Source organism: Polypterus senegalus, chromosome 2 (genome assembly GCF_016835505.1).
Source record: "Polypterus senegalus isolate Bchr_013 chromosome 2, ASM1683550v1, whole genome shotgun sequence".
In the NCBI taxonomy this organism is placed as follows: Eukaryota; Metazoa; Chordata; class Cladistia; order Polypteriformes; family Polypteridae; genus Polypterus; species Polypterus senegalus.
The window spans coordinates 75702179-75720288 of NC_053155.1; the positions used below are offsets into that span (position 1 = coordinate 75702179).

Genomic DNA, 18110 nt, shown 5'->3' on the forward strand with positions numbered 1-18110 from the left:
ACAATTAAAGCCATTGCTAAAATACATTATTAATTCAAAATAACAAAAATTCGTACCAAAAAGATTAGGATCATGATAGGGTGTGTATGACCACATAATTTAACGGATTGATTATCTTATCCCTCAGCAGATTATTTGAGTCCTGCCACTATCTACTACAAGAAGGGATACTGAGGGTGCATGAAATTCATCCAGATATATTTTGAAAATTATCTGTATGACTGAGTATTATTCTTTTCTAATTTTCTGTATTGCTGCACATTTTTCACAATGAATGCTATAAGCTTTTTAAACTAAACTTAGTTTTATTACAAAAACGGGCCATCCATCTGTTAATTTTTCAACCCAGTTATTCCAAATTCAGGGCTGCAAGGAACCTAAGCCTGTTTCAGTCCAAAGAGAAAACACAAAATATTTTAACATTTATTTATTTTAAAAGTCAAGGAATACTTAGTGCCCAAAATGAAAGATGACATTCTCTTCTTTGCAAAACTGATCCAACTCAGTGATAGTTTGGGGTTTTCATGCAAGAGCCTGTCATTCTAGAGGCTGCCGTAACGTAAAAGATAAGACAAATCACGAGAGTTGGGGCACCACCTGGTGACCGCATATAATTGAAAAGCAGTAGATCAAACAACAAGCAGTAATTGGAAAAAAGAACATCTGGTCAGACAGGAGTTCCTCAGTGAACTAATTTCAAATTAGCGGAACTTCCAGTCATATGTCCTTCTTGCAGAAAGAGGTGGGTCCAGGCGGATGGACACCGTAAGTGACATCAGAGGTTTTACAGTTGTCATTCATCCAGTCTGCAGAGGGAGGAAGAGAACAGGCATTAGAACATGGCACCAGCCCCTGGAGCAGTGGGTAATTGCAATCACTGGAGCCCTTAAGCTGTCTCTTATGTGCATGCTTATGTCAGCTTCTTTGGTCTGGAGTTTGACAAGGCCATTTCAGAAGTCAATTGTTTTACTTTCTTCATTGACTCTGTTGAAGTCTTTTATATATCTTTAAGATTAGTGTTTTTCTGGCTTTATTATGAACTACATATGCTTCAGATTTGACTTAAAGACAGAAGGCCTGAAATACTTGCCAAATGATACAGTGCAGTATTCATGTTTCTTTAAATGATGACAAGTTTTCCTACTGTATATATTGATGTGGAAGAATATCCTCAATCCATTATACAATCATTATGTTTGAATGCTGGTGTGTGTTTGTTACTGTAAAATGTGATGTTAACCTTTCTCCAAATATGTGCCTATCAGGAAGTTATTAGTTCCAAAAGTGAACCACATGTGAAATATAAATAAAGTACAATAAGGTTGTAAAATCACTAGTGGTTCAGTTATTCAAGCAGTGTTTGCAGATCTGGACAACAAATTTAGCTAAATGTGGAACTTTATTATGCACTAAAATAAGATCACCGATGTGAATCAAGTCTTACTCTGACGGTTTAAAGCAACTTAATTGTCATAGTTTTGAATGGAGAAAACCAATGCAAATACCACAAGGTAATCCTAAGAAATGCAGAATTCGTTCAGCAAGATCAAAATAAGTATATATGTACTGATTTCATTGTTGTAAACTGTGATCTGTTTATTATGAGTAAACTAAATAAACATAAATTGTGGGTGTTGGAGAAAATGGATAGAACATGCATTAAAGATGGAACATGAGAAACACATCTTTACAGAGAAGTTAGTGGACATCTATTCCTGGTCAAACTGGGTGACATAATGCAGTGGTGCCTTGAAGGAGAAGACTTTTTCAGAAAATTGTTTCAACAACCTCCACATTTTAGATACCCTAACCAATAAATCTGACAGGGAATTTCTTTTGTATTTAAACTATGTTTACAATTGCAAGTGAAATAGAGACAAATGCTATACATTTAAAATGGCTAATAGCAGCACAGAAATGGATGTGAAAAATCTGGGACTTTTAGAGTTGAATGGATATTACTTGTGAAGAAATACAAGAAACACTGAAGAAAGGTTTGGGTACCCTATAATGAAAAAAAATAATAAATCAGTTGTCAAATATACACAAGTACAGTAGACCATAAAGGTTGTCAGTGTCAAAAGAAAAAGTTGCTCATGGAGCAGTATGTGACACTCAAGTGGGGGTTTCACTACTGAACAGCAACATCTGGTGATGAAGCTCTTTATTTTTCCTTATGGGATGTAGAGGCATGACTTCTAGAATGCCTGGAGAGGAAGTGGCCTCAGTGCTCTTGGGAAGGCTCCGTCCTGGAGGAAAAATAGAAGAGATTGTTATCAACAGTGCCCTCTCTCGTTCAGAGGTGGTATTACCTTTTCATAGCTCTGTAGTATCTCTAAAGTGCTTGTGTTGGACATACCATTAATAGTTACAATTTCAAATGAAAGGATGTACAGATACCCAAATCAGAATACATTCCAGAAAGCATAAAATAGACACCAGCTGATTTGGAACAACTGTCTCTGTTTGGTAGTGCATGAAAATGAGGGATTTCTATTAGCGAGTGATTACACCTTTTACAATTTTAGACCAATATTTTCCTTTTCAGATAGTGGGAGGGGGTGAGGAATTGCCTGTTAAGAGGTAAAATGGAGATATTTATATTTAGAAAAAGAGTTAAACAAGTAATGTTTAAGAAGTTGGAAAATGTAGTATTAAGGAGCACTTCTCATTTATTACATTGTGATAGCTTGAAACTTCAATTTGCTTTTTGGTTGATGTTTTGAACTAATTATTTAAGAGACCTATTTTATGTACCTTGTGACTTTAACTGAGATTATTCACATGAAATAAAATAATGAACACTTCCAAAACCATTTATCAGTTAAAAAACAAAAATCAAACACACACATTGCTATTAAGTAGAGCATACCAATGGCATGCTATTGAAGAGTAGAGAAACAAAAATTTTGGTATTATGCATTGTAAATAAGGTGTGGCTACATATTCCAGCACAGACATAGTAGTTGTCATAGAGGCCCCATGAACTGAAAGAAGGCTGCGTAATCTCTGATGTTGGTAGCGGTGTGGATTAGGAGTATAACTGGAGTGATCAATCAACTGGAGGGTTTATGCCTATGGTGTCCTATAAGCTAGACCGTTAATGGGACAAGCTCCCTTTAATTCAGGCTGGTCAAAGTTGTATCTGGAAGGGCAGCTGAGAAACAGATACTGCCTGAAACTTTTAAATAATTAGATGGGAATTTTATCTCTTATGACTGTCTGATCTTACCCTACCAATAATTTCATACTACTAGGAAGGAATGGGAATCATTTAGCCTAGGTCATTCCCTGACAGTGTGTTCCCCTTCCTACAGTTAAGCTTGAAAGTTTGTGAACCCTTTAGAATTTTCTATATTTCTGCATAAATATGACCTAAACATCATCAGATTTTCACTCAAGTCCTAAAAGTAGATAAAGAGAAACCAGTTAAACAAATGAGACAAAAATATTATACTTGGTCATTTATTAAGGAAAATAATCAAATATTACACATTTGTAAGTGGCACAAGTACGTGAATCTTTACTTTCAGTATCTGGTGTGACCCCCTTTGCAGCAATAACTGCAACTAAACATTTCCGGTAACTTTTGATCATTCCTGCACACCGGCTTGGAGAAATTTTAGCCCATTTCTCCGTACGGAACAGCTTCAACTCTGGGATGTTGGTGGGTTTCCTCACATTATTAACACAATCCTCCCAGATGAGGCAAAACAGGCCCAAACCATGATACTACCACCACCATGTTGAATTTCCTCCATTTGTACACAATCTCTCTGACTGTGGATTGGTGGAGTCCAAACTCTTTCGAGATGTTTTTTTTAACCTTTTCCAGCCTGATGAGCATCAACAATTCTTTTTCTGAGGTCCTCAGAAATCTCCTTTGTTCGTGCCATGATGCACTTCCACAAACGTGTTGTGAAGAGCAGACGTTGATAGATCCCTGTTCTTTAAATAACACAGGGTGCCCACTCACACCTGATTGTCATCACATTGGTTGAAAACACCTGACTAATTTCACCTTCAAACTATCTGCTAATCCTAGAGGCTCACATACTTTTGCCACTCACAAATACAGTATAAAACAGCAATGGTTGCAGGCAAACCTTTCCAGCAGACATAGGAAAACAAGGGGGCAGTACACATGTCTAGAATGTGGTTTTCTCTCTCTTAAAACAATTAAGAGGCACTAGTAGCCCCAGATATTCTTCCAGGGCTTTCAGAGGTCACTAAATACAGGTAATGATTTGTGTAGAAGGGTGCCTGTTACACAATGGCAAGAAATGCTACAGTTATACTGTAGGACAAAGCCCAGTTCGTCCTTATAGATGTGCATGAGTATCATATGTATGGAAAAGATTGGAAATGGCAGGAAGTAGTAGCTTTTGAGGTGCTTCAGTATATTTACGGTGAACCTTGAGTTTGTTTAATTAAACACCAGAATGCAACTATAAAAATGGATTCCTGCAAGGCAACCCTGTAGTTAGAATTTTGGAAAAGAAGACAATGGTCCTAACCAGGAACATTGGATAATTCTGATTTTAAAGGAATCTAAAGGAGACATACTCAATATACTTTTGTCTGTTTTTATTCTTCACTTGTTATTTCATTTTCAAAGTAAGTGCTATTTCGATTTGTGTATGAGTTACAAAGGCTAAAAATAACAAGAACAAACGTTTTATGTAGTACTTTTTGTTCCCAGATTACTGAAAGTTAAGTTGTACAGCATTTCATGTGATCTGTGACTGGACTTGTAATAGAGATTTATGGGTAACTCTCAACAGGCACTCTAGAACATTTTTGTTTTGTCTGTTAGATTAATTTTATGTTCCAGTATTAGGAGGCTTGAATTTAATTTGGTTACTGACTTTTTTTGTACTTTACTATTTAGTCTATGAGGCCCTATCCCAAGGGAAGTAGCATTTGTATGGATTGGATTTTTAATGTTTATTGTAATGTATGGAGAATCATTGTGGTCACACACCTAACTGTGCCTAAGAATAATCATATGACTACCTTTGGAAGGATCCATGTCTTTTCTGTATAGCTGTGAAGTCCCATTTTAGTATATGCCCCTTGTGGTGTACAGTAGGAACTAGGCATCCTGGTTCAGTTCCCTCTCCGCATCTCTTTGTGACTCTAAGAAAGTTACTTTGAACAGAAATATATATAAAAACAAAAGACTAGATCTCTGAAGGGAAATTCACTTGCTCCAGCAGCAATATAGTGTTAAGAGTTGTATTGTATTGTATTTTTATGTTTCATTTTTTTGTCCACTTTTAAATATTTCCTCCACTCCCTTGTCTGCTTTTTTATTATGAAGAGGTGGTCGCAAGCTTCCCTGATTTATAGTTGACATCGAAGAACAGGTGGTGGTCACCCTGGAGATCAGCACACATCTCAGTGGGAGAGGGGGCACTAGAATGAGCTTTGGTGCCCCCCAAGTCATGGTGCCCCTAGACTGGTGCCTACTCAGCCAATGCCTATGCTGCCTGCCCTGCCTACTCCTACTTTTGAGGCATACTGAAGGTATTAAAAACATAATACACAGCAGGAGAAATCAAAGTGCAAAATATTACAAAAGTGTTAGACCAAGAACTGTGAGATTATCCATCCACATGTCTTCCTAATCCACTGTATCTTAAACAGGGTGGTGCCACAGCCAGAGCCTATTCCAGCAAGGATAGGGCAAAAGGCAGTAACAATCCCTAGACAGGGCACCAGCCCATCACAGGTTAAACACATACACACACACACACCTCTTGGGCCAATTTAGTTTCACTAATCAACCTGACCTGCATTCTTTGGACTGTGGGAGGAAACTGGGAAACAACATCATTAGGAAAGGACAGTTTGAGACTGCCTTCAAGGTCCATGTGTTGCCCCCATTAATCTGGGTGGTTGTCTTTGGTCTCTCATTTGGATACTCACAGTGCTCTGTGGGCATTGTAGATTCAATTGCCATCCCTTTTGAACAGCACAATGGGAGGAAGCAATGTAAAGCCTGATCATTACAAAAAAAGCCTTAGTATTACTTCTTATCACATTGCATTGGAAAGAGCTAGTAGCCAAAATTGCTTCCAGACAGCCTGTCATGGTGATGACAGATAGCATTTGATTATAATTAACCTCCCTGTTTTCCTGTTGTACTATAATGTACTGTACGTAAACAATTGTATTGCATCCCAATTTTGTAAATCACATTGTATAAAGGTATCAGCTAAATATAATAGTTTAATAACAACAATAATTTTGCTGTCTGATTGATGTCATGGCAGAAGCATTACCTTAGTGCACTTTATTACCAGGATTCCAAAACACAATGCTTACGTTATTCAGCCTACCTTTATCTGTTAAGTGTTATTCAAAATAGTAGAGAGTCCCACCTCATTGAACCTCATTGAAATGCAAAACCTTTACCTTTCTTACTTTGATTAGGGATATCATCAAGCTTTTTAAGAGATACGTCGTCACGTAAACCTGTGGACATAAGTCAGTTTTAGATGGAGTTCCCCAACTTGTTCCACCCACACCCACCTATGCCCTGGAGACAAAACAAACAAAAAAATCTATTGCATAAGCTTAAATGGAAATCTTGAGTAACAAGAAAAGAAAACAGAAAAACTCATATTTTACATTCACATATAGATAAAGATCTGACAGTAGCAGAGCCATTTGATAAATACGAAATAAATATTAAATAAATATGGAGTTATCAGAAGACTTTACACAGAAGAGGAATATGAAGGTGTGTTAAAAATATGGTGATGGATAGAAAGAAAAACCCATAACACTAACATAAGTTAGCCCTTGGAGCTGTGTGGTAGCAGGGCTGTGCCACGCAGCTTTAAGTTTATTTGTGTTTTTATTAATAACTGAAGACGAGGAGAATCCTATGTAATAAGCTGTAGAAAATGTGAAGTGAAGTAAAGCAGAATTGAAGAGACGATTTTCTTTGACAATTAACAATGGTAATGTGTAACTCTTTTAATTAAGGTGGGTCTTTATACAGCACCATTCTCACAGGACATATTACACTGTAGTATAAGGTGCTTTACATAGCGAACAAAAACAGGAAATGCAAGAGCTTTGAAATACACTTGAAGCCTATTCTTTATAACTTGTATCTGAATACAATATTAATTCAGTGTTCAGAATGTGGAAAAAGACCATTATACATACACACAGGCAAGCAGAGAACATGCATACCCAAACAAAGACAGTTACTAAGTTTGATTACAAACCCACCAGTGTGGAGCTGTGATGCAGAAATATAATTTTTTTTTTTTTTTTTGTAGAACTGATACAGGATAGCAGGGTGACCGGGTTGGGTCACAGTCCATTAAGGCCCCCTGGATATAACTCAATAACCTAATTTCTTTGGATAACTCAGAATTGCCATCAATTCACAATCGTTTTGTTTGTTATATTAGGTATTACAACAGTTGCACATTATGTGTCTATCACTGAAAAAAGTATAACATTGATGTTGTTCATTCAACGTAAATTTTCTCTTTCAAGCAACTTAAGATTAGTCATTTAGTGTTGCAGCTTGATATATTTGGTTTCAGATCTCAATCAACGTAAAAATCCTATTTCATGTAACTTAATATTTTAGGTTGTTCATGTGCTGTGTTTGGGGGCCGTTTGTATATTCTTTCGGTTGAATTTTCCAGTTTGATGGCTTTCCGACTGCCAAAAAAGAAGAACAACTTAAAAAATAGATTTACGTCAATAAAAAATCAAGTGAATATGCACCCAATAACTCTAAATGATTTGCCTCAACTTAAAAATTGTGGGATCAATAAGCTTAAAAGAATTATATTGGTTCAGATTGAAAATATTAAGTGTGAATCATCACTTTTTTTTTCAGTGTAAAATTTCAGACTTTCTTTTAATTGCAATTAGGGGGCTTTGCCCCCTGCTCAATTCGCTTGCCCACCCCGTCTACCGAACCCGGGTGCGCTACACTCCAGCCACTTTGCGTCTCTGCCGCTCGGATTGGGAAGGGGTTTGGGGGACTGAACGCATGCTAAGGAGATGATCAGCTGCCGACTTTCTGCTCCTGCTGCCGAGCTGCGTGTTCGCTCATTTAAAAGCCTGTAGATCAGGTGTCCATTGCCTTGTCTCACATGATGTTAAAGTGTCTCTTGCGGGACGTCAAAGTGTCTTCTGAGAAGATCACGTATCGACCCAAGATTTTTTTATTATGACAGAGAGATCTGATTTATTGACTATTTCTTTTATAGTATATAGTGATAAGAGGTTTTTTGAATTTAGAAAAAAACCCCAGATGAATATCTGTCTTTTCTGAGGTGATACCCCTGGATTATTTCTATTAGTATTTCTGGATTTTTTTCTTTTGTTTTCACCAAATTTTAGTCTGTAAATTTTTGCCTTTGACTACAGTTTTGGATTTTCACCTGTGGTTTGAATATTTGCAGTATGTATGTTTTTTCCCCTCATTTTTCATCAGTATTAGGTTCTGCGACTGAATACAGTCTTAAAATCTGCAGTTATCTTCAGTTATTGCCCTCTGAAGTATCTGAAGTATCATGGGCTTCAAATGTTCACGAGGTCCCTTTCTATTAGGGAGATCGACTATGAGTAATGTGGCAGAGGGGTGGCAGAGCTGGTAAAGATAAACAGACAGAAAACTTTGGTACATCAAATTAAAAGAGTTTATTTAATAATATGGACTGACATCAAATTAAGAGGGTGGCACGACAGCAATGTGGTTAGCACTGCTTCTTTATACCTGTACAATGGAATCTTAGCCCAAGTATGGCTTATGTAGGTTTAACACAGATGTGCATGTTAGATTGATTGTCAACTCTAAATTGGCCTGATAGGAGTTAGTGTCAATATGTAATAGACTGGCACCTCATTCTGTATTATTTACAGCCTTATCCAAAAGTAGAAGGTGTTTGCTCCAGATCTGACTCTGAACTGGATTCTGCGGATTGGATAATGGATGGGTAAATGGAACACATAAAGAAACTGGTTAAAATGAAAGGTCACCACCGCTGCAGGTTTTCTTACTCCTTCTGCAAATGCTTGCTATGTGAAGTCCCGTCATAATCATTTTTTTTATTTGACTTCTATAAAAGAGGTGGAGCAACTCAAGTGGTAGATAATAATATATATTGCCTAACAGAAATTGCTCCAGAAGTGATAGATAATAATATATATTGCAAGTTAACTTAATGCATCGGAAAAATAAAATGTCAAATGGCCAAGCACTACTGATCTATACCATACAGAGTAACTAAGAAATGACATTGTATAGCTTCATATTGATTTGGTTGTGCATGTCTGTTGCCTTAAGAGTAACCCGTGCATCAATTTATGCCATCGATTGCACAATTAACCTGATGTTTTTCAGGCATGTAATATTAATAGATTACTTCTGTCTGCAGATTGGAGTCTATACTGAGATAACGTGGACTTCTAAACCTACACTGTGTTTAGTTCAGCTGCCTCACCCATCCACAGTCCTTGCCTCCAATGTCATGCCTAGTCATCTGTGTGGAGTTTGCATATTCTCCGTCTTCATGGGGTTTGTCTTTGATTTTCTCCTTCATTCTATAGGCATGTAGGTTAATCGGTAATTCTAAACTAACCCAGAATGAGCATGAATGTGGTTGTGAGCACTAGCAACTGTTGAAATCGGGAGAGGATGGGGCCTACCTTAAGCTTGAACTATTTTGTCACTGTAATGTTACATCATTTATAATCAAAGAGATAAAAGTTTTGTTGCAAGAAAAAAGACTTTGTTGTTGAAAGCCAAGTATAGAAAAGTCAAGTCTAAATGATAATTCTCCCATATATAGTAATCTAATTAAGAAAACGGCAATTGGCTTTCCAAATAGTTGTAGCTAGAATATGGAGAATGCTTGATAGTTGAAGCTTGGTTTCAGTCACAGCAGTCAGTACAGAATGCATTAAAAAATAACAAAAATAACTGAAAAGGCTGAAGAAATGGATTTATTGAAAATGGAAATGGAGTCAAAAATTGTACATGTCATGAGAAGACCATTCCAGCAATTGTAGTCAGAACTGACAAGCAGCAAGAGCTACACAGTGCTGAGTGGAGTGTGGTATTAACTGTACTACAGCCATCAGTAATGATTAATACAGCAAGGAAATCACCAGGCTTAACACATTGATTGGTGGAAAATTATTTGCAACATTTTTGGAATTTCAGAAAAAATGAAAACTGCTACTATAAGTAAACTTATGGTGAGAATTCAGTGAAACAGTTGTACTAATTAAGGACCACAGAAGGAGAGACCACCGTGTTCATCAAGCTTGTTTGGTTAGCAAATAAATAATGTCCTAGTATCTCATCTAGACACTTAAAAGATGTCCGCATTACATGTTATATATGGTTTGGTATTCTGTTCCTGATTCCCATTACTCTTGTTCTTGGCTTTAGTCTTGAATGAATTTACCCATAACTTTCAGTGGTGTTGGCAAGGACACAATTGACTATCTTCTTGAAAGAATTTTGTTGGAAGAAGTTTAACCACCACAGCCTGTTAGAGTACAAGCTTGTAATCTGATGTCACCAGAGAAATCATTTCTTTTAAACTGCCCCACTAAGTGTGAGTTCACAGTCTATCAAAAACATGAAAAAATGATAGGCTTTCATTTAGTTCATTAAAATGTAAAGTAAATCAATTTTATATAAATAAATTCTAGCCACAAAATGAAAATTGAGACACGAGTCCCAATTCCTGTTTATATAACATGTTTATTGTACATATGCGCTATTCAAAAGCAAGCTTTCAAAAGCAAAAATGACCACATTAATAAATAACAGTGTTGTGTTCGAGTTCCTGAGAAGTGGTTACCATGCTTACAGGTCATAAGTTACGTGAAAAATTATGACAAAAAAAAAAAGACAAGCGGTTACACAATTCAGATGAACACAGGTGTAAACAGGTAAATACATGTAGCTGGAAGCACTGATATCTACTTTATACTGGTATTGATACAGGTAATATATTAACAAGAGTCTAAAATTGAATATATGAAAGTAAAAATAAAGATTATGCAAAAAAATAATCTTTATATGTCGTTAGGCTTTTATAGCAGGTAAAAGCTAATACAAAGTTGAAGCTTCCCCCCCCCAGTAAGGAGGAAACATGCCAATAACACATAGCTAACATGGAAATCATGATATTAGTCACAGATTGTCAATCAGCACATTCGCAGCTCACAACAATCATCTCATAGATACACTCGTAAATACACTAAAGCACAGCTGGATTTGCCTAGAGTGAACTCCAGGACATAATCAAATCATTGGTTTAATAACACTATTAATAAAGCAGAGTCCTGTATGATCATAAACTATCTGAGAAAGGTGTGCAGGTGGATAAATGTTGCAAATCCCAAAAGGCAAAATATGTCAGGTAAAAGAAAGGTGCACAAACACTCACTGCAGGTTTCAGCGTCAGAAACTGTAAAGCAGTGTGAAATGGACATGCTAAAAAACGTCTGTGGGATGGCAGCATTGGAGAGTAGGAATACTGTTACAAAAGGAAAATGAAAGACATACGTCACCAGAGTAGACAATCTTCTTCCTAATGGCATTATGATTTTTATCTTAAACAGTGTAGATGTTACTGACTGGAGAAACAACATGTCAAATCACCTTTTCGTTCTCAAAGCTCTCTATTCTGTAGTATGTATACAGCAGCTATTCTTGAATACAAAGGCAAACAACATAGATACGTAATACAAATTAAATACTTCTATTGTATTGTACTTCGAGGTCCATAGTCACCCTCTTAGACAAAATGACACGATCTGCTCAAGAACTATTGGGAAAAAGGTGGCTTTTCCTAAGAAAATGGAAGAAAAAATGGCTTAGCTATAGCATAATAAAACAAGGACACTGTTACAGGTGGACCTAAAATGTGACAAATATGGTACACACACAACAGTCAATTAAAATAAAAATCCCAAGGAAAAATGAAAAAATCATCTCCTTTAAAATATAAAATTTGTTACCAACACAGAATGTCCTTGCTGACTTAATGAGAAAGAGATTACCTGAAATGTGTGAGCATACAGTATATTAAAACTATATTCCACCATACAAGTGATCAGTGGTTTTCTCTGAATTCATTTTAAATATGTACAATGAATAAGGAGTACACAGAAAGACCTAAATTGTTCCAGAGGTAAATGATAGTCGTTTAAGAATGTGCTTGAAAATTTGAGCGGCTACAAGCAGTTCAATACATCTTTTCAGATGTACCTGTTTAGAGTTGGAGCCCACAATGCACTGAGAGCACCAAGAAACATCAAACCAGAACTGTGGATTTATGGAAACTGGACCCGAGGAGCCACATTACATACTTTTCCATTCTGAAGGAGAAGTAAGGCATTTTCTTCTTGTTCGCTAAGGAAACATTATGTCTATGTTAAACTATGTCAAGGTGATTGGCCAATTTCTTAGAAATATAGTAAGCACACAGGATGTCCTTTACAGGGAGTGGTCCTTTTTTGACAGTAGTGTTCAGGTTATTCCCTTTATGTTACTGGTGTGAATACCACTGTGGTTGTTTTCAAAAGCTCCTTATGATGGCATTGCATTTAGTGTGGTTTGCAGGGGTGTCCCTTATGTGCTGGCATTAAGCCTGATGTAATGGATGGGGGATGGCTTTGTGATCATTATTTCTAGCCTCACAACAGCAACTATTCTTCTGGCGTTGGAAAAGCCAACTTGACATGTAACATGCTCTGGTACTGAAAAGAGTTCACCATCTATAAAAAATACAACAATGCTTGGGATAAACTATTTTAACTTTAAACAACAAAAAAATACAAAAATGGGTATAGCAATACAAATTGTATCCTGCATTTCCTGCATTCCAATGGAAGGCACAAAAATAGGCTACTGGCTTGGAAGATGACAGTATGGCAGAAAACTAGCAATGTATACTCATTTGAGCTGTTTCCATTTGCTTAATAGGTCTAAAGTCAAATCAGTAACACCTAATTTTACATGTGAAGCACTATCATTGAATCTTGAGCTATCTACAGTAGTATTGATGAACACATTTTAGACAAGGCGTGATGTTTTCTCTTCATTTGACAGAGGTGTGCGAACAGATCACTTGGTTTTAACAAACAGCATTATAAAATGTGACGCACACAAATAAACAATGAAGAGATGCCATTTTATCATTGGGCTTTAATATAAGCAGATCCCCAATGGTTCTATGATGTGACATGCTGAAATACCAAGGTAGAGATACTGCACGACCTCCATTATCTACTGACACACAACACCATATTAAATATTAATATTAAAGGCTTCAAAAAACAAGACTGTGCCTAAACATTCTGAAAAAAAAATTTTAATAGCCTTTTTTTTTTTTTTAAATGGACAGTGATAGTATCTAACCAGAGCACACCTTAATACATCAGGCTAGACAAGCAATGTAAAGTCAAGTGAAAGTGTGAAATGATGTATAAAGAGAGAAAAAAAAAAACTGTCACGTCATTATTGGGGTTTGTGTTTTTACTTTTCTTTGCAATGCAGCTGGGACAGACTTGAATTTGTCCCCCTCAGACCCTGAATTGGATTAAGTGAGCTTGATAATTTCATATCATATTGCTTCACCAAAATGTAGACACATATGGCAAGGTAGGTTTAACTAGCACCAGAAACTAGCAAACAAATAAACACATTTGCAACGCTTGTGCCAGTGTGACTAGCAACAAATACTTGGAGTATTTGGAAATAATTTACACCAAGTTATGATGTACAAATAATATAGTTAAAATATTAGAATGGAAAATTGTTTAACTGAATCTTTTATCCATTCATTGAACATTAAGAAATTCAATAAGGCTGTACATTGTAACAAAGTTTTTCCTATGATGATAAACAGCCACTCTGTAGAGTATCTTGCACGCCATACAAATGCAAAAATAGCTCTCACTATCTATTGTTAGCACGTGCAAATATATAAGAGTTACTATTTTGTTTGATAAGTTATATATATTTAAGCCAAAAACTAACTAAAATATCTCCATATTAAGTAATTAGGCACCTGGAATGCTTTGCAAAGCTATTAGGTCGATACACTTTCTAAGGCTGTACACAGAAAATACAAATACTGGCCTCCTTAACCGTAATTACTATTAAACTACTTAAAATGCTAAATACTTTATTATTTTTAGTAGGTTAAAGATATTTCTGAAAATGTTTAATCATACCCAGACTCATAGAATTTGGTAATGTTTCCCAACACACTGGCAATGGGTGTACAGGAATTAATGATTTATCACTACTGTTATTTTTTTCCCCCATACACAGGACCTGCCTGTAAGAAAAAATAATAATTGTGCACATTTAGTTTTTTTCTTCAAATACTGATCATGCAAACAATCCCTCACACCATTCTATAAAAAAACACTCTATCAACCACACACTTTCAGTCAATTCAGATCCTTTTACGAAAACAAGTGGGGGGGGAAAGCAGCATTTGGACTTGCACTATATATAAATCCAAAAGATACAAATTAGAAAATATTGCTTTTGTTACTTATTTTTTTTTTAGTTTTATACAAAACATATTAATAGAACAAGGATATTCTGAGTAGAAAACTATAAAACATAATTTCTGTATTGCACATTGTCCTTGTTTTCACCTTCGCTTCTCATCTTAGCACTTTTGCAGATTCTCTCCATTAGAGATTCACATTCAGATACTGGTTTTCCAGCTATTTGAAAAGTGCTTGCGGTTACAGCACCGCCTTGGCGAACACAATAAAAAAAAAATGTAAAAAAAAAAAAGCAGCAGCAGCATGGTTTGCCAAAAACCACTTGAGCTTTGCTTGTGCAAGTGGTTACTCTCTTGACATTTATTCGACAATCAAGGGTTTATTTACTTGTATTTTTTTCAAACAGTCTGTATGGTTTGATTTCCGTCACGGGGTGGGGCATGATGTTGTAGTACCTACATCATTTTGCACCATTATAAATGGTGGCCTACCAGTGGGGTCAAGTAAGGTATGTGGTATCATAAGACTTTTAAGTGGGAGTTTGCTGGTGTCGCTTTCCGTAACACACCATGCCTAAGAGCCATATTTGCTTTAACTTGTTTGGAATGACAGCGATACTCACAAATACCTTGGATCCATTTATATGGCAGTAACAGTTTTTTTGTTCAATTCACATCCATGTCCATGGATATCTCCACATAGCAACCTCTATAGATATATGTTTCAATATTATTGCTTTTTATAATTAAAAAAAAATGTTTCCTTGGAGATAAAATGCCATGGAAGTTACAGCCGTAAATTTTGAGTTTACAAAATAAACAATAGCTTATAATTATTTGGAAAGAATCAGTGGGATCTGCATACTCTTCCAAAACAAATGCAAGCTGATTCTCAAAACAAAACTGGCTTCCTTTTTCTTTACACATATACTGGTTCACATGTTTTTGATGGATCATCTAAATCTTGGATGGTTAGATTTTCCTGCTCCTGATTACTTTGCAAACTGTCAAGGGGTTTTGGGTAACGGAATGGGCAGCCATTGTCATCAAAAAAACGTCGAAAAGTGAACTCATAGAAGGCATGCTCTGGGTGTTTGTTGTGTGAGGAGTTCAGGGTGTCCCAAGTCTTAGTGCTATCACCACTATCACTCCATGGAGTATCCTCCTCCACTGGGTCAAAATTAGAAGTGTCCATTGGGTGGCTGATTTTGGGCAGGTAAGGTGCTGGTTGGGTACGAAGGTTGCTAGAAAAATCCAACTTCTCAAAGAAAGCATGAGCCTTAATCTCACTGGCACCATTGTCTCCAAGCCGCTCTTCAGCAGCGCAACACAGACGACTGATGATATCAACAGCTTCCTGGCTCAGTTTTACCTGGGGTGGAATCTGGAGTGTATTTTCCCAGTTAATCACCTAAAATAAACAAACAGATAAATATTATGTTCATTCCTAACACAAAAACTCAAATATTAAAAACATAGACATTCCAAAAGTGTAAGGGGTTAGATAAATTAGGCTTCTTATGCCTACACATACTTCATTTTTTTGCATACCAAGAATCACCTTAACCTTTTGAAATTTCCATAATAAAACTAACTCCACAACTTTTAAAATGCATTCCAAATCATTTTTAACTAAAATCTCTTCACTTTATTCTCGCTCTGCTTGTCCTGGCAAGTGTTGCAGTGGCAGTAATGCCAGATGGTATTACAGAAGCATGCTGACAAAAGTGCAGAGTAATAAATATGTGCAGGTCATAGTGCCAAGGGTTAGTGTTATTTACTGGAAGGATAAACTTTTTTTTTTTTTCACAAAATAATAAAAATGAAATGTAGCATAGCAAAATATATAACACAAGGATAAATGCTACACACACAGCACAAATGATGAGGGACCACAAAAGTACTTAAATAGAAGGTAACTACTGCAATTTATTGCATCCCATTGTGTTCACTCAAAGACAAGCATATGTTCGTACAAACACAATTTTTTATGCTTCCGTGTACAACATTTTTCCAGTAGCACACACAAAAATGAGTCAAATGATCTGTTCCATCAACTACCTGCCAAAAGTGTACAATGACCAAATGGCACAATGGCATTCCTCACAGGAATCAATTTTTAAAACTTGGGATGTCTGGGAAGCCTATAGGTGAATCCTTTGAAAATTGACATTAAATTTAGTTAGTCTCATGACAAGTCCTCGTGAACTTTTGCTTAAAAACTAAGGCTGTCAAATAAGCCAAAATAACAACAGTATGTATATATTTGAATATATGCAGATGTCCTGTAAATATTCTAGGTGCTACAAATACATTTTTTCTGTTTGTACTTGTTAATATTTTTTATTATTATTTTAATACGTTTTGCTCACTGTGTATCTGCAGAGCATGATGTTTATATAACACATGCACATTTGCATAACTCAACTACAGACTTTAAAACAAATGTGACTCTTCAAAGCACAGTCCTTCTCAAAAATGGGATTCTTTACACCACAAAGTGCCTTTATCAAAGAGAAAGCAGAATGGTGTACAGTTTAGACTGCTTCCATGTAATACACATGAAAAACCAGGATAGAATTGCTGGGGATTGCTCAAACATCCAGCCATTAACCATTTTTTAATTATTAGCTATAAAAAAATGCAGACAGTACAAAACAAATTGGCCAGTTGAGTGTTGTGGGCAGGAGATAATGGGCAAAGAATAAGATACCGGAATAAACTAAACTCAGTTTATCCTTTTGCCCTTTAATGTTACAGCAAAAATGCAATGTCAGCGACCTTAATATTTATTTATTATTACACCTTACTGTTTTAGGCTTTGTGTATCATGTCAGCAGCCAGCTTCAAAAACTGTTATTATAGCTAAATATGTCAGTTAGATTCCAGTGTCCTTATTGATAAATACATTTAGCTTCTTGTATCTGTAAGAGATACAAAAAAGTTACAGCACAAAGTCAGCTGGTGAATGACCTCAGGTTTAAGAACATGAAACTAGTACATGGCACTAATTACAATGTAAACCATTTTTTAGTCCTGCTCTCTATTACTGGCTTTTTTTTGAGTTGACACTTCATTGGTAGTGCATTAAATTGTTTTCTTTGTTGGTGATTTTCTTGAATTATTATTGTCTTTGATGAGTGCAATATTTTTTTGATTGAAGCCAAGCACCAGAAGCTATAGCATTAGGCTCTGATGGATTCTGCATATTCATTTATTAATGAATAGATGGTTTGAAAACATTGTATGTTAACAAAGAAAAAATTAAATACATTTCTGACCAGGAGTCACTTTTTGAAGTCCACAATATAATGAGGCAGACAACTCTGCCTTTACACTCTGATGCCAATACAGAATTGTGATTCAATTTTGAATCAACTCTGAATGATTTTGGTCATCTGTATGTAACCCAGTCAAGGTCCCCACATACTGTATTTTCTTTTAAATGTCTGGTCATGAGTAACATACAGTATATATCTGTTCTCCTTCATCAATGAGGGAATTTGTTAATTTTATATTCTTGAACAGTTTAAGCATACTACTTAATAAATACATTTTCAAGTGTGTTCTATAATGCATAAT

General features: G+C 36.0%; 1 protein-coding gene across 2 annotated transcripts in view; it reads right to left on the reverse strand.

The window, feature by feature from the left end:
• Positions 1–8663: 8663 nt before the first annotated feature.
• Positions 8664–18110, reverse strand: part of lats2 (large tumor suppressor kinase 2) — a 64825-nt gene continuing 55378 nt past the window's right edge. For both annotated transcript variants that reach the window (XM_039744013.1, XM_039744014.1), the window contains exon 8: positions 8664–15939. In XM_039744013.1, the coding sequence (XP_039599947.1) occupies positions 15448–15939 (492 nt within the window). In that variant the 3' untranslated portion in view covers positions 8664–15447. The remainder of the gene's footprint in view (positions 15940–18110) is intronic.